The sequence below is a fragment of the Sapajus apella genome, unplaced genomic scaffold (assembly GCF_009761245.1).
Source record: "Sapajus apella isolate SASKATOON/1434 unplaced genomic scaffold, GSC_monkey_1.0 scaffold17, whole genome shotgun sequence".
NCBI classification, from domain to species: Eukaryota; Metazoa; Chordata; class Mammalia; order Primates; family Cebidae; genus Sapajus; species Sapajus apella.
Window position 1 is genome coordinate 27,358,026 of NW_022436957.1, and position 22,546 is coordinate 27,380,571.

General features: G+C 34.8%; 1 protein-coding gene and 1 pseudogene across 13 annotated transcripts in view; both read right to left on the reverse strand.

Annotated features, from left to right (window-relative positions):
• DMD (dystrophin) overlaps positions 1–22,546 on the reverse strand; it is a 2,282,798-nt gene that overhangs the window by 738,064 nt on the left and 1,522,188 nt on the right. For all 13 annotated transcript variants that reach the window (XM_032285804.1, XM_032285805.1, XM_032285797.1 and 10 more), the window contains one exon: positions 6,561–6,662. In XM_032285804.1, coding sequence (XP_032141695.1) covers positions 6,561–6,662 — 102 coding nt within the window. The remainder of the gene's footprint in view (positions 1–6,560; positions 6,663–22,546) is intronic.
• On the reverse strand, positions 9,486–10,938 carry LOC116556515 (annotated as a pseudogene).

Sequence of the window (22,546 nt, forward strand, 5' to 3'; positions counted from 1 at the left end):
ATACATATATAAAATTAAAAATAAAAATATTTAATAAAAATAAAATAGCTATTTTATAGGTAGCTATAATTGTGGGTGCTTTCTTGCTTCATGTTTTTGTATATTTTAAAAATATTAAATGATTTTTCTGTTTTCTATCATTAAGACAAGGAAAAAACCTTCTAGAAATAGATATTATTTGATGTAGAATGATAAGGAAAAATAATGTATTTGTTTAATACAATCATAAAAATAACATTTATTTGTTTACAAAAGTAAACTAGAATATAGTTTTAAACTCTATTTGAGTTTGAGATTTTCAAAATTTAAAAATATATCTTGGGTCAATGCTTGGCATACAATTAATAACTACCAAATAAATAAAGGAATCTACCTACAGCTGTATATATACAGACATACATTTGAATATTGTAATTGAAACATTTATGTTTCTTTGTCTGTATTTCTAAGTGTAATTAATACAACTGAGGACCAGAGGTGAAATTCGAATCTCTAAAATGCCTGCCTAGTTTCTGCATGAGCTGCTGAATATATGAGATTTTTCATTCAAATATTCTCTCAGAAAAGAAAGTTAGCTCATATTGAAGCCTTTATACTTACCTCTTATGTCTCAATTATTTTATTCTGAACCACAATGTTGTATATTAGCCCAAAATAACCTCAAGGGATGTGATGCTTACATAAGTGTTCTGACATAATTTGGTTAATTAAAAAGAGAGGCAAAGAAAGTTGATAAATCTTCAGCAATTATTCCTAATGTACAACTTCACAATCACTCATGGCCAGTTCACTCTAAACAAGTCTTTTAAAGAATTTATTAAAAATCCAAACAATTTAAACAGCACAAACAATATGTTAGTCTATTGGGAAATTTTAAAAAATCATATCTAAGACAAATGAAAAAGTGTTTTCCTAATATTTTGTGAATGGATATGGAAGTTTGGAATAAAAATTTCAGTGATAGCATTGAGAATGTGAAAAATGGACCTGCTGGTAGCTGGCAGCTGGCAGCTAGCTAGGCAATGATGGTCCCAGAGGGATGTTGAAAAACACCCATAGAAAATAAACTAGGCAGACACAAGGCCATCCCATGACCATGTTTGAAACAAGGTAGAGACAAGGCCTTTCAGATATCACAGAAATGACTAATATGAGGCACTGCTACTCCTTTACCAATGACGTGTTTAGCCCTACTTTAATCTCCTCATCTTTTAGATAATCACTAAGATACCTAATCACTGCATTGACTCTATTTCTTGTAAGCATCTAATCCAGATATGGCTTCTACTTTCTGAATTCCTCCTTAGTATCATGCAGCCAGGTGAACTCTGTAAGAAACTTTTCCCAACACCTTCTTACTGAGATGCCCACACTCTGAAGTATTTTATGCTCTTGCTGCAATAAGGTAAATATTCTTAATTTTTTGATTACAAGTATGTTGTTAGCAATCATGGCCAGAGGGCTTTCAGAGTATGAGCTCTAGAATTCTATAATATACACACAAGGCATTTGAATGAAATTTTTTCATAAAATATAAATGTGCCAGATATTACTAAATGAGTGTGTTATTTTATAAAATGTCAGATTGCAAATATGGAAATGCTACTCAATTAATACATTGAATGCAATTAGGCATTTGACAATCTTGTCCATATTTCTAAATATTTATATTTAAAAGTTGCCCAAAAATCTATTATCATTTTTTTCTCTTCTCATTGGGAAAGTGAAGCTCTCTTCAAGTCCATGCACTAGGATTAGCATTTATTCAACCTCTTACATTCCAAGACTTTTTTTTTTTCAGTTGTAAAGCAAACTTGTGTTTTTTTTTTTTTTAAATAAAATGCTGCTATGCATTTATTTATAAATTATTAAATACCTCTAACATTGTTATCATCTTTCTAGAAGTCCTCTCCCAACTTATTCTGGTGCTATTGGCATGAAAATTGTGCTCACTGAATCAGTCAAAATAGACTTGTTCATTTGAGGGGACAATTTCTGTCTGTTATCCCTCTATTGATTTCTGTTGCTACAAGTGAAGTTACACCAAGTAAATGAGATTGTATGCATGGCAAATGATTTATGAAATCCAAGTATTATCTTAATTGTAATTATATTTATTTCGGCAACATTTTGACCCATGAAATACCATTTGACCTGCTATACCGTAAATAAATCTTAAGATGCACATCTGTTGTGAGTAATATATTAAAGATCATTAGGCAAAAAAATAAACCCTAAGGAAGTTTTTAGAAATGTTAAGATGTTGATGTTGGCAGTAGAACAAACTCATTGGGAGAAAAAAAAAAAAAAACAGCTTAATCTAGTTAATTAACAACAAAACAGCTGGGAAAATGAAACATCCCTGGTTGTGATTGACTGTAATTGAAAATGACTAATGATGCTGTCATTTTGCAGCTCATATTTGAGGAAATGATGCCTGGAAGATTATAATTGGCCTCTTGACCATTTGTCTACAGCAATTATTTTATGTTAAATGTTGGGACGGAACCCTTTGGCCAAATACAGAAAGTTCTTCACACCTTTTTCTGTTACATTTAAAAATAATTCAAGAGCAGTAAGTAAAATATATTACTAGGTTTATGTAAGTAACATTTTTGATAATATAAAAAGTTAGCAAAGCAAACCAGCTGGCTTCATTTTATCACTTTAGAAAGTAACCAAGACATTTAAAATTTCATTAATGCTCTCAGTTCTAATACATGGTAGGTGATGTAAGCATTGAAAGTATAAAAACAAATTTTTAAAAGTTAACAGAAAGCGTCATTTTCCAGCTTAAGTTAAAAATGAGTATGAATACAAGAAAATGGCACCTAAATACGTAAGTTCAAAAGAGTTAAAAAAACAATTTTATAATAAAAATCAAATAACAAATGGTTTATTTCTTTTGTAGTTGTTTACATCGTTGTTACTAATAGCAGTTGTTTTTGTTGCTTTAAATCTGCTAAATGGGGTGCTATTGAGGACCTAGTTATTACTCTGGAAAAATGGAACACATTAAAAACAATCTCATCTATGGCATTAATGTAATATATTGCCAAAACTATAACTTTAGCAACATTTTAAACAATTTATATAACTTATATAGTCAGTTTTCAATAATTGCTGAAGTTAACATGAAGAAATATCATACCAATAAATAAAAGTGTGTGTTTGTGTGTGTGTGGGGGGGGGAGAGAGAGAGAGAAGGGGAGAGAGAGAGAGAGAGAGAGAGAGAGAGAGAAGTGCTAAACAAAGATGAATAGATATTTAATCTAAGATTTTTCCAGTTGTTTTGCAGCAGAGATTAGTACTACACATATGGCATTAGTAGTAGTATTTCATAATATGTATTTGACCTTTTGCTGGAAGTCCTCAAAGAAAATAAAGAAGTTGGTTAGTCGGAGATTTTGAAAAAAGGAATTAAAAGAATACCATCTTGGAAACTAAAAGAAATCTTAAAGAAGTTGATGAAGTAAAGAAAAGAAGGAAAAGGAAAGAAACTGAACAGGGATGAACCCAGCTTCCAATCAGAACTCCGCTTGGGAGGTGAGCGTAGGAGCTGAACAGACAGGCTGTCTGATGCAGAATGCGGAGGTGCCAATAGACAAGTCAATTTCCTAAGAAACATAATCATTCTCTGATGTGTCTTTAATTAGAATGTCTACAAGCGGTGGACATACTAATTATCCATTTAAATACTGGATCTTACATGTACATCATGAAGAATTTTCATTTTCTTTTTAAAGAATATCACTTTCTTCATAATTATTATAGTTTCCAAATGCACCTCCCCCCAAAAACACAAACAGAAACAATTCTCTCATGAAAATGTGCCGCAAGCTACTCAGACTCATTTTCTCTTCTATTAAGAGGCAAGAAAGCCTAGAGTGAAGAAAAGGCATGAGAAATGGGACAAATTTTAAATTCTGACGTATGGACTCAAAGTTGAAAAAGGCTTTGTTTATGTTCTATCAGAGCAATGGAGCCTCCTTCAGAAAAATCATCCCTAATCTTTAAAAATAAATATTTGATCCACGTAGAGGTTTAAATAGCCCTCACAGCTTTCTGCCTTGTATTGCTGGATGTCACGTTCAGAACTGGGGGGTCATTTTTTGAGCCTCTAGTTTCAGGCAACCACAAACCTCAGCTAATCTTCAGATGTTTCCAAGGTTATGGTCCATATAAAACTTGTGCATGAGTCAACTATTTTTTCACACCCCATAATTCCCAAGTCAGTCTTGCATTTTTGCTCCATCAACTTGATATGTTTTGTTTCTTTTTTGTTTTCTTTCCTTTTGATATGGAGTTTTGCTCTTGTCGCCCAGGCTAGAGTGCAACTGAGCCATCTCAGCTCACTGCAACCTCCACCTCCCAGGTTCAAGCCATTCTTCTGCCTCAGCCTCCTGAGTAGCTGGGACTACAGGCACTTGCCACCATGCCTGGCTAATTTTTGCATTTTTTAGTAGAGAAGGGATTTCACCATGTTGGCCAGACTGGTCTCAAACTCCTGACCTCAGGTGATCTGCCTGCCTCAGCCTCCCAAAGTGCTGGGATTACAGGCATGGACCACCATACCTGACCAACTTGATATGTTGATTCTTCTGCAAATCCAAGGGAGCAATGGTAGATCAGGAATAAATTTTCCCTTAAGTTCAGCTTCTCTCAATGTGCCAAACTGAGAGAAAATGGGGAAGCAGGGAAAAGGAAAAAATAAAAAAAGAAAGGAAAGGACAGTGTCGTCTGCTACAAAAAAGTGGTTTTAAGAGTTGTGAAAGAGAAGGAAAACAATAACACCTGGTTCTTTCTTTTTATTCCAGAAAAATAATTCTCCTTTTGCACCACTAATGCATCAGCAGAAAGCAGATATGATCAGGCATGGCAGATCCTAGTTCTGATCTCAAAATGGCCCAGTAGTTGAGTGTGTGGGTGGAGGTATGATAAGTTAGCATCAAGTATTTGGATTGTTTTATATGTAATGAAAGCAAACATTTTTTCACTGGCTTTTAAGATATCTCTCTCTTTTTCAAAGGCACAAAAGTAAAAGCCAAATTACATATACTTTTGTGATCTCTAACAATTAGTGGCAAACCTTAGTTCAGAGTCATACACGATAAGGCATAAAGTCTTTGAGGATCAACAAAGAATAGAACTTGCATTTCATGGCTTGCTACAATGAAAGTCACACTTTAACCGCTCTGGGGACTGGCTTTCTTCAGAACATCAACAGAAACTCTGAAATTTGCTGCTTTCAGGACATCCTCTAACTCTCCTAACTAAGTGGCACATTGTTAGTTTATGAAATATTATCATACTGGGCTTGAACTAGATATAAATTACTTTTCTAGATTTTAGGAGTGGTTGCAATATATTCCTGAATAAATATATGTTGATATCGACAGATAAACCTGTGCTTTTCAGTGTCTGGTGTTTGGACATTAAGCTCTGGTCCAAAATTCAACTTTACCTAAGGAAAAGTCTCTTGTAAACTCTAAGGAAAACAAACAATCTTCTAGGAATGAAGCTTGGGGCAAGCGCAAGGGAAACTAAGCAGTGACCTTACAGACAGAATCTAAGTCATGGTAATGTTGTTTGCAAGGACAAACTGGTTATGTATAATGAGGTTATTGACCTGAACTGTTTTGAGCAGTTTTAAACATCAGGGCGAAGTTCATTTTAGCCAAGCCTGCAACATTAGCTGAGAACCCAAGACTGATCATTAAACAGCCACGATTACAGGATCTCAGGAACCTGCATCATAATGGGAACCATTATAATTTTGGTCAGGTACAGAGAATCAGGTAACCTATTGCTGATTCTCTATAGTGTATTCTCTACAGCTAAATACCTATAGTGTATTTAGTACGGGACTCTCGTTTGCAAATCGAGGCATTGATTAGCTATTTTTTGAAAACTGACTTGGCTTTCCATCTCCCTCCTTATGTAATAGCCTGCGAACAAATGTGCCCTAGACTTCAACATGCATATGGAGAAGAAAAAAAAGTAGAAAGCTTTATCTCAGGCCAGCTTTTTGCCAAAGGAAGAAGCAATTACATGACATTTCACTAAAAATTCTTGTCCCAATAAAATACTGAAGCCTGAATGCAGATTTTCCTCTTTTATGAGAAAGAGCAACAGAGAAAAGAAAGGTCACAGACCATATTGTGATTCTTTATAGCTGTTGGAGACAGACAGTATGATGCAGTTGCTTGATTTGAATTAAACGAAACAATATGAAAAGCATCAAGGCTGGCAAGCAAAGCAATAAAGCCCCAAAGAATTTAATCTACCTTGAAGGTGGGACTACTTCTGTATTGATGGCAGCACACCAGGACAGAAATGAGTCCTTTAATGCAATGACTCGTTAATAGCCTTAAGATCACAATATATAAATAGGATATGCTGATCAAAAAGACAGCTTTGCCTATGCTATTACGTATGGCCAATATTTCCTTAGAAGTTATTTCATTGATTATAAATAGTCCATGTCAATGGCAAATGTACAACCGGGGAAGCATAACCCATTATGAGGTAATGGATGTTGCTAGAGGTTGCTTCATTACCTTCACTGGCTGAGTGGCTGGTTTTTCCTTGTACAAATGCTGTCCTTTTGACAAAATCCCTTCCACATCCGGTTGTTTAGCTTGAACTGCGATTTCAGTTTCCTGGGGGAAAAGAACCCATATAGTGCAGATTAACTTCACAGTTAGCAATAAAATTACTAAATTTAAATATACCCTTGGAGACTCCACATGTATTGCAGATCAATTTCTGCCTGGTACATAAGGGCACAAAAAAGTAACTTTTGGTGCAGAGAAAAGAAACAGATGTGAAACACTAAAGTTAAAAAAATTAATCCAGTATTTTCTTGAATTATATAATAATACTCATACAGAAACACAGGCATTAACTTTCTACTTTTCAAAAAAGTAAAATGCAATAATGAGCATTTTGCTTTTAAAAGTAAAAATATAAATTCATATAAATTAATGAAATATAAATACATATAAATTCATAATTTATATGAATAAACACTAGTTTTAGCTTTCATAATCTCAATAATTCTAATATTCATTTTACTTTATAAACTTATTTTACAAAATTCTGTTTTGAGTATTGGATATAAAATTTTGTTTTGAAATAGAAATCAAGTCATTCTTTCTACATCACTGTCAAAATTATTTTTTTCCAAAGAGTAAACACTTAAGCACAGTATCAAGGCTTATTATTTATTAATGAGTCAAATTAAATAGGCCTTTTGAAGAATGATTAAATTATTTTTTGTTATTGTTTGCTTTTCTTCAGTCTGGAGAATACAGAAGCATGATGAAAATCCTTTAGGTATATTAATATAAACCATTTTGTTACTGTCTGCTGTTTAGCTCTCTTGATGGGAGGACAAAAGAAATGTGCATAAATTAAAGCTGAAGGAAGTGAAGTTAAATATTACAGAAGACTTTTTGGATGGAACACTTGTTAAACACTAGGATAGAATATCAATTAATCAATGTCAGATGTCAGTCAGGACCTGGGCAATCTTCCGCAGAGAGTATCTCCTGATTAACCCATCTCTCTCTTCCTCCCTCTCCTGTCCTGGAGCCTCCCAGCACTGCTGTGTGTACCTGTCTTCATGTCACTGTTTCCTTTGTATACTGTGTTTGTACCTGTTCTCTCTCAATTCATCAGTAGGAAATCCCAAATTACTATAATCTCATACTGCCCAGTAGGGTGTCTTACAACTTACGGGTGCTCAGCACATGTTCTTGAGATAGATTATTTTCTCCAGTTCTTATTATAATAAATACCAGTGGCAAACAAGCATTTTGGTCAAAATTGTATATAACTAACCTTATTTGTTAATGGTTATGTCTGCAATTTTCAGTTCCTTTAGAACAGAAGTTTAGCTATTTTACATGTAAAATTACTAATTGATGGTCTTACTGCCCCTTGCCAAGAAAACAATTTGTTCCCTGAAAATGCAGTGCCTGGAATGACTGTATGTCTTTGCTAGAGGTAGAAATAGCTCTGATCTCAGTTCAGGAATGGGGAAAATTTAGTTTTACTTACTTCTGAATAGGTCCCCAGCCACTATAAATTCACCCTTGAATACTCCATTTGCAAAAAAATAAAAAAAAACAACAACAAAAAAAACAAAACCATTTTGGTGTAGTAAATGGCTACATGGTCTCAAAATACTTTAAGAGAAAATAAAATATATTATTCTAAAGAAGTAGAGAAAAGAGCCTATCTTCGGCAAAGTAAAAATGATTTAAGGAAAGGAAAAAAGTAACTGAACTTTCAACCTATACATTTGTGATTTAGGCATATCATATATTACGAAGCCAAAACCATGTACAATGTCTAAATTATATATTTAAAATTATATATGCATTATACATATAAACTGATGAGTTAACTTAAATCAATGTCACCACCATTTATTTTGTATATGTTTCTCTAAGACAAAGCACTATTTTCTATTTATTCACTGACAGCTGGGACTTCTCTTATGATATTTATTGATATTGCTAATTACTGATAATAGACAATGTTTTCTGATTAGCTTCATCATAGCTGTAGACTATATTATTGATGATAGCATAGTTACCATTTGTATAATGACTACTATTTGCCTTCCCCAACCCTGATTCATATAGATTCCCACTTTACAGATAAGAAAATTAAGCAAGGGTGGGTGGGATAGTAGTGATGGTAGGGACAATGATGAGAATAGCTTGCCCAGAACCTCATGGGATGTAGGCAAGTTAATATTCAAACACACTTAGATCTGGATCCAACGTTTATGCTATTGGCAGTAGTAACAGCTACTTCTTCATATCTCACAACTTCTTAATAACACATCATCTAAGTGACTTGATCAAATTAATGTTACTTCTAAGCATTAAGAAATTTTGGTTTCATCATCTGAATTTGTTTGACTAATATTATCTCATGCTGAAAAACCAGTCCTATCTCTCTGATAATAGATAATCACTATGGGTCACCAGGGGACATGCAACTTAATGCAACAATAGTCATTCCCATTCATTGGGATTTTTGAAAAATGATAGCAAAGACCATTGTTCCCACTGCCAACCTGCAGTCTTACTTAAACTGTTCCAATTCCTTTGCTGCCTTCTTCAAAACACATCACAATTAGTCAAACTGTGTGTGCATGTCTAGTTTTGACCATTCCTAAAGAATTATCCTCTATGAGAGTAAGACCTATAACTACCTTGTTCACTCATATCCCTGGAAGTGCCTAACACATAGTAGGTGCTAAAGAAAAAATTGTTGAATGGGCAAATAAATACTGTTGCAACTTTAAGCCTATGGGAATTGAGTTAAGGTGGGCATTACTAGAGACTTTTGTTCACACAGGCAGTTGAAAGTTTCATGGCACAGATTATTTTCTATCTAACTAACCTCCTAGAGTTAAATACAGAATCTACTCTTCTACTTTTAGATTTACTTTAACAATTTTTCTTGGGAAATTTTACATCTTCATGTTATTGATTATAACAGTATCTCAGAAAACCCATTTCTATGAAAAATTAAAATGCTGTTATTTTATGCTTAATCCTTTCATTGATTTTCTTTAAACTAAAATTGCATTTCTTCTATATATTCCTTCTTAGCTAAATTGTGTGTATACTTTAATGTATAACAAAGATGAGAGGCACAAAAAGACAAACTGACTTTAGCTTTTAAGAACCTAATGTTAACTCTGAAATGCCAGATTCAGTAACACACAGAAAAACAAAAGATTACAGCAGCAAGCCACCACATCACACGGTATTAAGAATTCTGAAATACATAATAGCCTTCCACCCATCTCCTACTCAATCTGTTGTGTCATCTTTTTGTTTTTTTCTGCTTTTTTGCTGCAGGCAGTTCAAGGTTTTACCCACTGCATCGGTTCAGCTTTTCTCATAGTGATCTCAATCTTTGTTGCAGTCATAGTTACATAACTTCACTTTACATCAATCACACCCCATAATTTCATATTTTGATCTATTTCCTTCTTTCCTTCAAATACAATGTGCACATTTAACAATGTGCTATTTGCTTCTACTCGACTAAGTTCTAGAAGTGAATTTTTAGCATCTACTGAAATGATAACTTTACCTGTACTCTCATGCCAGTCATGTCTACATAGAACAACTTTTCCCCAGCATCCTTTTTAGTCCACATGTGTTTCCCTGTTGTACAGTCCTCTTGGGCTGAGAAAGTATTAAAATCAGAAGTTTTTCTTCTACAACAGCTCTAGTATTTCATCCCCTCATGGAAAATAGGTACTCCAGAATGATATACACAGAAAACTTCTTCTAGACTCTCTAGACCCGGATATGTCTTCAAACACTCTCCATTCTTAAATGAGGTCCCAATATTAATGTCATTATTGTCTTCTTCCTTCATTCCCTGATGATAGTTTATCAAGTGCTTGTTTTAGAGAGGCAGATATTTTTAATTCCAAATCTGTCAATTCTTCATCTGGGCTTGGCCTTTCTATTGCTTCTACTGGCTTAGGGGCTTGAATGATGTGTTCCTGAAATTTGGGTTTCAATTCAGATAGTTTCTTCTTCTCAGTAGTCCTGATTTCAGGTTTCACTGGCTCAGGTGGTTTCTCAGTATTACATATAACTTTTGTACAGGCAACAATGCTTAAGAAATCAGAAAAATCAGTTGTTCTTCTGTTACAGCAAGACCAACCCTCTAATGCATCGTGAAAGACTGGAACACCTGGGTGGTATGTGCAAGCATGATCAGAATTGGTCTCAGGATCAAAGCGCTGACTGCGGCCCTGGTTGTAGTACAGTGAGGCCATTTGCTTTTCCCATCATCACAGGCAAGGACCAAACACAGGGAATGGCAAGAGGATGCATTACCCACTCCCATGTCGGTAGCACTGGTCTTGATTTATTTTCTTTTGGATATATACTCACTAATAGGATTGCTGGGTTGAATGATAGTGCATTTTAAGTTCTTTGAGAAATTTCTAAACTGATTTCCACAGTGGCTGAACTAATTTACACTCCCACCAACAGTGTATAATGTTCCCTTTTCTCTGCAGGCTCACCAACAACTGTGGGGTTTTGAGAGTTTGATAATAGGCATTCTGACTGGTGTTAGATGGTATTTCATTGTGGTTTTGATTTGCATTTTTCTGATGATAAGTGATGTGGAACATTTTAAAATATCTGTTGGTCACCTGTTTGTCTTCTTTTGAGAAGTATCTATCTGTTTATGTCATTTGCCCCCCTTTTTAATTTGCCCCATGTTTTTAAAACAGGCTGTGTTTTTCCTGTTAAGTTCCCTATAGATTACGGATATTAGGTCTTTTTCTGATGGATAGTTTGTGTATATTTACTCCAATCCTGTGGGTTGTCTGTTTACTCTGTTGATAGTTTCTTTTGTTGTGTAGAAGCTATTTAGTTTAATTAGATCCCACTTATTAATTTTTGGTTTTGTTACATTTGCTTTTAAGGACTTAGTCATGAATTCTTTTCCAAAACTGATGTCTAGAATAGTGTTTCATAGCTTTTCTTCTAGGATTCTCCTAGTTTGAGATTTTATTTTTTTAAATCTTTAATCCATCTTGAGTTAATTTTTGTATATAGTAAAAGGTAGGAGTCCAGTTTCATTCCTCTGCATATGGTTAGCCAGCCATCCCAGCACCATTTATTGAGTAGGGAGTCATTTCCCCATTTCTTATTCTTGTTTACTTTATCAAAGATTAGATGGCTGTAGGTATGCAGCTTTATTTCTCAGTTCTCTATTCTGTTCTACTGGTCTAAGTTTCTGTTTTTGTACAAGTACCATTCTGTTTGGGTAACTGTGGCTTTATAGTGTAGTTTGAAGTTGGTTAATATCATGCTTTATTCTTTTCACTTAGGATTGCTTTTACACTTCAGACTCTTTTTTAGATTCATATGAATTTCAGAATAGTTTTTTTTAATAATTCTGTGAAAATGACATTTGTAGTTTGATAGGAATAGCATTGATTCTACAGATTGCTTTAAGCAGTATGTCCATTTTAATGATATTGATTCTTCCTTTCCATCAACATGGAATGTTTTTCCATTTCTTTGTGTTATCTATGGTTTTTTTCATCAGTGTTCTGTAGTTATTCCTGTAGAGATCTTTCATCTCTTTGGTTAGATGAATTTCTAGATATTATATTTTTTGTGGCTATTGTAAATAAGATTGCATTCTTGATTTGGCTCTCAGCTTGAATGTTGCAGTAACATTTTGAAATTAAGGCATGCACATTAGTTTTTAGGCACAACATTATTGCAAACTTAATAGATTACAGTGTAGTGTAAACATGACTTTTATATGCACTGGGAAACCAAAAAATTCTTGTGACTCACTTTATTATGGTGGTCTGGAACTGAACCTTCAACGTCTCAGAGGTATGCCTGTATACGTATATGTATACGTATATGTATATGTATATGTATATGTATATGTATATGTATGCTATGAAGAAAGATTAAAAAGAGTAAGTAGAGAGTGACAGTGGGCTCTATTTTAGGCAATGTGAGCACAGAAGACTGTTCCTCTCTTCAGGAAATGGAATGAAGTGAAGAAATGAGTCATGTCAACATATTGAAGACTATTTCAGGCAGAGGGAAAAGCAAGTTCAATTGCCATAAGGCAATGAGGATTTTGGCTTGTATAAGGATTTGAAGTAGTACAATGCTCTGTTAACATAAATATGTACAGAATCATTCAGGTGTTATAGAGGACAGAATAAAATCTTATCTCTCTCTCTTTCTCTCCCTCTCTTTCTCTCAAGTTGATTATATATACCAAGAACTTAGTAGTTTATAAAATTTCTTATATACCAACCCTGATTTGACTCTTTTAAGATGACAACTCTAGCAGCAGATTGGAGGAAAGATTTTAAGGATAGGAGGCTGGTGAAAGAAACATAGGAAATTCCTTTAGAAGTCCAAGTTCTTATTGAACAAACAGGAGCAGCATGGATGTTCAGGAAGAATCATTCTTATGTTGTGGATATAGGATTGGCAGGACTTGATGGGGAAAAAGAAAATTTTCAGAATCACCAACATATTGTAACTTGGGAGAAACTGTCTAAAGGTATAAGGCAGATAGGTGAGCCTGTATATGGAAGCAATAATGTTTTCAGGTTGGACACATTAGTCAAGATGCCTATGAGTAACACTGATGCAAATGTACAGAAAGTAATTGGAAAAACAACTGTAGTGTGCAGATTAGGGGTAAGGCTAAGGATACAGCTTTGGAGGTAAAAACAGTAGTTGTCCAATATTGTCCCAGTGATACTTGTAGAGTGACTGAAGGGGATGGAGCCAGAATTAGGTATTTACCTCCACAGGATAAGAGAAGAAAGTTGAACTAATAAAAGATAAAAGGAGCAGAAGAGACTGAAAAGGAACTTGTAAAACCCCCAAAAAAAGAAGTGAGGAGAGAATTATATGAAAAGGGGTGCCACCATGTTACATATTACAGATAAGCAAGGAAGCTAAGGAAATAATACAAATACTAATACTGAATATATCCTTCACTGGAGGTTAAAATGAAATGAGGGTTTATATCTAATGTTCTGGGTTTACTTTGTAAATACTAGCTGTGGTCCCCCAAATTTACTACATGTTCCCGTTTTTAAAATTCAGCAAACAGATTTAGGTAACAACATTAAACTTACTAGATATAACTTACAATGCGAGCAACTATAACAAGGTCAGTAAAACAAATGAATGGGAACATTTGTTCTGGAAAACCAAGGAGTACACACACACACACACACACACACACACACACACACACACATACACAATCTTTTAGGATAATTTTTTAATTATGGAAGAAACAAACCTAAAATTTATAAGAGTATTAATTCATTCTCTATGATAAAATTTCTCAGTAAGATTTTTAAAAAGTCTTGCAAAATTATAACAAATTCAAAAGACTGAATAGTTATTCCTTTAAAATTACCTACAAGTACAATCCAGTGTAAATGCTATACCTTTAGAGAATGAACACAAATAGTCAATACTTCCATCTGTGTTTCTTATGTGCAGCCAAATGATTAGCATCCTTCATTATCAATCCCATATTCTTCAATCACCCAGAAATAGTTCCCAAAATCATGAAGAATAGATGCCACTATTCAGAAAGCACTGGCAGATAGGATTACGAGTCTCCTTGACTACTACAAGGAATTTCCTTAAGACAGCCACAAACAAATTTTAATTAATTGTTATTGGCAAATAAACAGAAACGGCAACAAGGATGACATTTGAGGAGTCCAAGTATTACTTAGAGCTCCAAAGTGCTAAGCAGGTGCTTGCTAGATGATGGACTGAAGAGCAGGTGGCATGCCAAATGAAATGTCCATATTTTTTACTTGCAGAAAATAGAATATTCCCTGTTCAAGTCACCAAAATAGCCCTAGATTTAGCCCTCTGGTGAATGAACATTGCATAGTCACATCATTTCCTTTTATTGATACATTTTCTATTACCATCTCCTTCTATCATCACTATTGTCATCTCTTCGTCCTTCAATGACATAATACAGATTCTAAGTACCTAGATTAGATTTATTCTCAGTTCTATAGAAATAGAGCAACGGGTGAAAGAATTCATTTCAGCTCTCAATTCTTTGTGGTTACTTTTCCTTGGCACATTTTTGGAGAACTGGACCTCTAATTAAATGCACCTTTGATAGATCACTTTAGAAAGACCATTTTGAAGATAAATTTCTATAATTTACCTCACTACATTTATTTGCAGGTTGAATTTATTAGTTCAAAGTTAGGTCAGTTATTAAGGGCAAGATACTATTGCTTGAAGGGTCAACTGTAGTAAATCCAATTAACTTCACTGAAAATATTCTTTAGTATATATTTTCTAAAGTCAGTATAAGGAAAATAAACTATAAGAAACTGACAATTATCCTAAAAATGAAATAGTATGTGAAATAAATTTTTTAATTTGATATTCCTTCATGCAAATAGAATGTGACATAGAAAAGCTAAAAAAACAGAGCGAGAAACAACTCTGAAGAAAGCACACAAGATGGAAACATTAGAAAATGCTACTAAAATTATTAGCTGTGCTGAAAATGGCAAGTAACTGCTATAGTGACATTAATTGCTATGATAATATTAACAAGTTACAGTTGCTAAAACATTTATTATATGTCAAACACTGTGTTTTTCATACATATATACACTCCTACAAAAAAATTTTTATCTAATTTCACGGAAGCTGAAATTGGGAGAGATTAGGTCAGTTGTCCAAGACCATGTGGCTTACAAATGGCAGAGTTGAAATTATATCCAGGAAGTATGTGTGATCATATCTCTACTTCCTTTCTTGACCTTTTGTGTATACTGTGTGTGTGGGCATGCATGCATGCACATGTGTAGATATGTTTATTATGTCTTTCCAAGATTGACATGCTTCTTAATATGTTAATTATTTCTCCCCCTCTTGAACTCAAGTACATTCTACAAAATTCTTCCAGAATATAAGTGAGATAAAATCCTGTCTCTTTTCAAAGAAAAGGAAATAAATTTTTACATAGCCTTGAAAATGCTCTGAGAGTTTCTCTTAGTGGATTTATGATTACCAAACCTCTGATATCTAGGTCAGAGAATTGGTTTGAGTAAACCTTTTATCTCACAAATGCCATCACATCTTTATATGATTTAAGATAAGGTGAAGAAGGCCACCACTAAAATGGAAACATAGCTAATTATAGTGGCCAGCTTTTGTAAGGAGAAAGTGTTCAACTTCAAAGAACATTCAGACAAGAAAGTATTCATTGGATTTCCACCAAAAAACCTCATTTCTAATAATAGAGCATGTTCATTAAGGTTCTTTTTTTCTCCATGTCTTAGTGTCCCCTCCAATACAAGATTGTGCACTAGGTGTTAAGCTCCTTATGATACAACAATTTATTTCCTTCAGAGTACTGACCATTCACTACAATGTCATATATAATTTTAAGAATATAACTTGTATTAATTAGGTAATAGGGAGTAATGGTTCACTAACACTAGGAGAATATCATGGTCTCTTAAAATCTAGCCCTGATAGGTTTTTGAAATGGAGTAACTCTCAGCACCTTTTGTTGTATCGCATTACTAATGCTGATCTGACAAGCAGTGAAGCAAAGATTCGTGATGAAGAGAAGTCAAAAAAAAAAAAAAAAAAAAAACCCAAAAAACCTTTGAGGATAAAAGTAACAAGTCATAGGTAAATTAATATATATTTTCTAAGGATTGATTTGTTGAACTTTATCTTTCTAATTCAACATTATTCTGATTGTGTAGGCATATGTTTAGAAATTTGGTGTTCTTAGACATAGTATAACAGGGAAAAATTCTTCCTTGTTTTCCTTTCTTGTACTTAATTTCTGTAAATTTTTTTCATTTTACCTACTAATAACCTTAGAATATATGATTATGTATATATTAAGAACATATATCTCAAAGCCCATTATAAGAAGGACATAAACAACATTTCCATGTATGTTCAAACGTTTATTTATTTATTTGTTCATTTGACAGACATCTATTCAATGCTCGCTATGTTTCACTGTCTGGTTTAGGAATTGGGAATGCAGACACACAGATACATAATAAACTTAGAGCGTGTCAGGTATAACAACCAGCAAAGTGCAACGTACAATGGAGCACAGAGCAAGAACTGATCAGTTCTGTGCTTGATAGACAAGAAGGTCAGGACAGAAAGGCTGGGAGCACAACCAGCTCATGCACCTTATTATAAGGGGATGGGTGGAAGAGAGAATGTATTCCAAGAGGGAATATGGAATATGCAAAGACAGGAAGCAGAAGCAGTATGGAGATATCATGTAAGGGAACGGAAAGTAATGGAGTAGAAGTAGAAAACAAAAGCCAGAGAAAAGAAGAATCTTGTATACTACCCTCAGAACTGTAGTAGAGAAGCTACAAAAAGGGATTGATTGATTGATTGATTTAATATACTTTAAGTTCTGGGTACATATGCAGACCATGCAGATTTGTTACATAGGTATACACGTGACATGGTGGTGATTTGCTGCGTCTATCGCCCAGTCATCTACATTAGATATTTCTCCTAAGGCTATCACTCCACAATCCCCCACCCACTGCTATTCCTCCCCTAGTTCCTAATCCCCCAAGCCCCGGTGTGTGATATTCCCCTCCCGGTGTCCATGTGTTCTCATTGTTCAACATTGGCTTATGAGTTCGAGAACATGTGGTATTTGGTTTTCTGTTCTTGTGTCAGTTTATTAAGAACGATGGTTTCCAGTTTCATCCCTGTCCCTGCAAAGCACATGAACTCATCAAAAGGGTTTTAAATAAGGGAATGGCACTTATGTATTCCAATTGATCTTCTAAATATATATGAATGAATATATATTTATAAATGAATGCATAAGAATATATATGAATAGATAGACATGAGATCTGCTATTAATGCATGGTTTTCGAACCAAGTAAGCTGATCTGAATGAGATATAAATATTGCTACTGAAAAAAGAAGTTCGAGATAAAAATGACAACTTTTTTTTGCAAATATAAGTTTCTGTTCACTTAATTTTTTCTAACTTTTATTTTGAGTACATGTGCAGGTTTGTCACACAGGTAAACTTGTGCCATGGGGGTTTTGTTTTACAGATTATGTTGTCACCCAGATATTAAACCTAGTACCCATTAGTTATTTTTCCTGATCCTCTCCCTCCACCTAACCTCCACCCTTTGATAGGCCCCAGCGTGTGTTGTTCCCCTCTATGTGTCCATGTGTTCTTATCATTTAGCTCCCACTTATAACTAACTTATTTATAAAGAGTACCTTCTGCCATTTGGCTATTTTGTCAATGACCACAATCAACGGTTTAATCTATCATTGATTATAAGGGCCACTACTGTTATACAAACTAAGAAATCAAAAAAAAAAAAAAAAAAAAACAACAACCTACGCTTTGTAAACACTATATATTGTACCATATATCTCAAGTTCAGAGACATTGAAATACTAAAAATGCATTTTGGAATCAATGAAATTCTAAGGTTTTTGTGGATACTATGATTGATTTGCTAGTTCATTATTATTCATTTCCTGTCTAATATGGCTGCCCTGGAGTGAATATATTTCTCTTCCCGTTGACTTCGGGCTTGACTGTGTACTGTACTTTGATCAATAGACCATGGGCAGAAGAAACATGTGGTAGCTCTTAGCTAGAACTTTAAAGGCAATTCAAGATTTGCTGGTTCCCCTTGTTCTTATCTTCCACCATGAGAGAATAATATGCCATATAGAAGCTGCTCTTTTGGCTGGTGTCCTGCAATGAGGAGACATTTAGAGCAGATCCACAGTTTACAATGAAAAGATTGATTCATAGTGTGGAGTAAAGCTGCAGCTGATCTGCAGACATATGAGTGAGTAATAAATGTTTGCTGTTATATCTTACTGGAATTTTGTCATTGTTTGTTACTGTAGCAAGAGTTGACACAATATTATAGTAAAGTAAACAAAAATATATGATTTCTGGGATGAAAAGACCAAGGTAAGCCTTTAAAATAAATGTGCCTTGGTCACATATATTGACCGCACTATCTCTTATTCCACATAGAAACTGCTAAAAAGGGTGGCAAGAAACAAAATACGAAATGGAATCAGTATTGTGTTGGAGCCTGACTTCTACGGCCCAGGTTGTCAGGCAGACTCTGACAAATGAAGGCTGATGGATAGAAAAACACAACATTGTGCACTTGAGTTTCTTTCTTTTTCCTCTCATGTTGGGTGACTATTCTTTTATTTATCTACAATTAGGTTTGCTAGACCACTGCACTGCAGCTTTCTTTCACTATAACTACATGCTGACAAGTACGTGCCAAGCTGATTGACAAAGAATGACAGGTTCTCTCTTTCCATTTTCAACCAATCAAGGGCAGCTCAGCAAAGGGAGACTTAAAAAAAACTTAGAGATTTATGGATTTCAAAAATAATCTGTCCAAATATACAAAGCATAATGGAGTATTGATTTTTAAACTCACAAGTGTTGTGAAACTGAGAAGATAGAATCTACTAAGCGGCATACTGGAAATGTTCAAGGCCAGTGAAAGAGTGGACATAGGTATGATCATCAAGTGACATCCAGAAGCCTCTGTGGAAGCTCTCCACTCTTCAAGTGGAGGTTTCAAAGTCCTTTTGGCAGAATTCTTTTGGCAAATGAAATCTTACAGAAGTCTTCCAAAAATCACTTGATTCATTGCATAAATATTTACAGATTACTTATTATGTGCTAAACATTGTTTGAGGTACTAGATATGTAACAGTGAATAAAACAGACTATTTTGTCCTCATAAAACTTACATTCTAATGGTGATAATGTACAATAAAAGACAAATTACAGTGCTTTGAATAGTGAAAAGTGCTAAAGAAACATTAAAGCAGTGGATGGGAATGAGAGACTTATGTATGGGGCAAAGGGAGGTGGGATGTGGAGGGTTTAGAAAGTGCCTCCAGGGAAAGCCTCGCCGTGTAGGTTGGTGGTACTTAAGCAAAGATCTGAACAAAGTGAGGGAGCGATTCATGCAGCTATCTCAGGAAAAACAATCTATGCAAAGACAGCAAGTGCAAAGGCCCAGGGGCAAGGCTGTATGTGTATGCTCAATCAAAAAAAAAAAAAAAGACCCTAGGGTGAGTGGAATCCAGTGAGCAAGGGGAGGGTAGTAGGAATGATAGCCAGAGAGTTGGGGATGGAGGAGGATCGGTCCTACAGGGCATCTTTGGAAGGATTTTGGCTGTTATCCTGAGTGAGATTAAGAACCAGAGGAGGGCTTTCAGCAGAGGAATGATGTGATCTGACTTATTTTTAAATAGATCATTCTGGCTGCTGTATTAAGATCAGACTTCAGGAATTAAGAGAACAGGTGGTAGGTATGAAGAGATTCTTAAGAGGATAAAATCTGCATTGTTTAGATGGAAGGACTTTGTGTAAACCTGAAGCCCTTAGTTTTGAAAACTTTATACATACAGTTCTTAAATAAGGGCCAAAACTCTGGTCTGGTTTAATAGGAGCACAGGACACTGCTTAAAAAAACTGTCATTTAAACTGGTGCTCCTACGGTCTTGCTGCCTTCCTAAGTCCTTACTGGTGAAGGGTATGGGCTCTTGGGCCTGGTTATCTAGGTTCCAATCATAGCATGAATTGACTTTTTCCAACAGAAACCAAATTGCCCATGAAGCCTCAAAAATTGACTGAAATATTTTCTATCTGGCCTTTTAAAGAAAAAAGTTGGCCAACCACTGATGTAGAGAAATGGTTAGGTTCAGGCTTTGTGGCTCTAAAATCCTTCATCACGCATAATTATTCCACAATGTAAACAAATATCATCACACTGTACCCCATAAATATATATAATTACTATTTGTCAATTAAAAATAAAAAATTAATGGGTGTTTTAAATAATTCAGCATTAGAAACAAATGTTTTTCTTTTAACTCCTTATATAGATACATAGAAAGAGTTAAACAACTTATAGTTACTATTTATTGATTGATTTATTATTCTGAGACCGTCTCACTCTGATGCCCAGGCTGGAATGCAGTGCCATGATCTCAGCTCACTGCAACCTCCACCTCCCGAGCTCAAGTGATTCTTATGCCTCAGCCTCCAGATTAGCTGAGATTACAGTCATGCACCACCAAGCCTGGCTAATTTCTGTATTTTTAGTAGAGATGCGGTTTTGGCATGTTGGCCAGGCTGGTTTCGAACTCCTGGCCTCGTGATCCACCCACCTAGGCCTTCCAAACTGCTGGGATTACAAGTGTGAGCCATCGCACTCAGCCAATTTATAATTATACTTTAGAGCAGAGGTTAGTAAACATTTTCTATAAAACACCATATAGTAAATATTTTAGACTTCGTGGGTTATGTTTTCTCTCATACCCAAATTCTGCCAATGCAGCATGAAAGTAGTCAGGTCCAAAACATGAACAAATAAATGTGGCTGTATTCCAATAGCACTTTATTTCTGAAAATAGGTAGAGGGCTAAATGTGGTCCTTGGACCATAGTTTGCTGCCTCTTGCTTTAGGACATTACAGTGTTGTTGGAAATAATCAGTCTAGAAATAAAAACATCTGAGTTCTAGGCTTATTAATCCATGAGTTGGGGCAAGTCATTTAACTCCTCTGAGTTTCAATATCTTTAAATATAAAATAAATAAAAACAGATATTGTTGTGAATAAAGGGTTAAAAACACCCTTTGCCCATCTGCATGATAATTTGTCCTTCAATCAACTTTCTAGCTCCCTTCTCCCTAGAAAACTGATAAAGTTGGAATGTCAAATGTGTTAGCAGGCAACATTGCTTCAGATTTAAAAACATGTTCGAGACTGTTAAATTACACCTTGGTTAAATGTTCTACATATGAACTATAAATGCCTAATGGAAAAAAACCATAATTTTGGGGATTCCCCAAGTGCAACTATTCTTGTAACTAAGCATGTCCCTTTTGAGGACCTTGGAAACTATCTTACAAGGCATTGGCCTCTGGGATGCATAAGGCTTCTAGGCCAGGGTTGAGCCAGGATCTCTATTTGTTTCCTTCCTGTGCTCCTGAGATGCTATGTGAGAGTGGACAGGTGCTGTGAACTGAATAGCTCTTAGATGGCTCTGTGGTGCTCTGGAGATTGCTATGCATACCAATCCTACTAAAGAGAGATGCCTGATGCTACCTTCCTGCTAAGCTATGTTCCTATATCCTTCTAAGGGAATTTGATACTGAATGTGGTCAGTCGTGTAGTATTGTTCAGTTGCACCTAATCAAATAAGGCTTCTTGATGAGTTTTATAAAAATCAATTATAAGACTGTCATTTTATTTCAACAGGTTAGCTGCTCTGAAATTGGGACACCTTTTATCAATGATAGCGTGTCACAGTCTAAATTGGCAGCACATTTTTCTTGGTGAAAAATAAAATAATGATGCATATTCTAATCAATGGTATCTTAAAAACAATAAAATATGGTAAGTGACCACACTTTTCATAGTAGATCAGGATGAAATGATTTAGTATATGTAAAGGTAATACTAACTGCTACCATTCGTTGAAAACTTACTAAGTGCAAACACTCTGCTATGCACTTAACATAAATCACCTTAATTAATCTCACTCAATCTCCATTGTAGAGCCTCTCCACACATACTATTAACATTTTTTATATTCAAAAAGGAGAGTCACAAAAGGTTAGAAACTTGCCTAGGGTACAAGCTAACATATGGTGAATCTGAGATTTGAACCATAGTCTGAGGCAAATCCTGCAAACATAATTACTATACCACCGGTTCTATGAATTTATTTAAATATGGTACCAATAAAAATAGATTTTATTTGATGAATCCCATGGCTCAGAATCGAACAAATTAGTTTCGATTAGGATGTAATGTGAGCTTAAATCAGGGTTTCTCAGCTTCAGCCCTATTGCCATTTGGGACTGGATAATTATTTCTTGTAGGGAGCTACTCTATGTGCTGTAG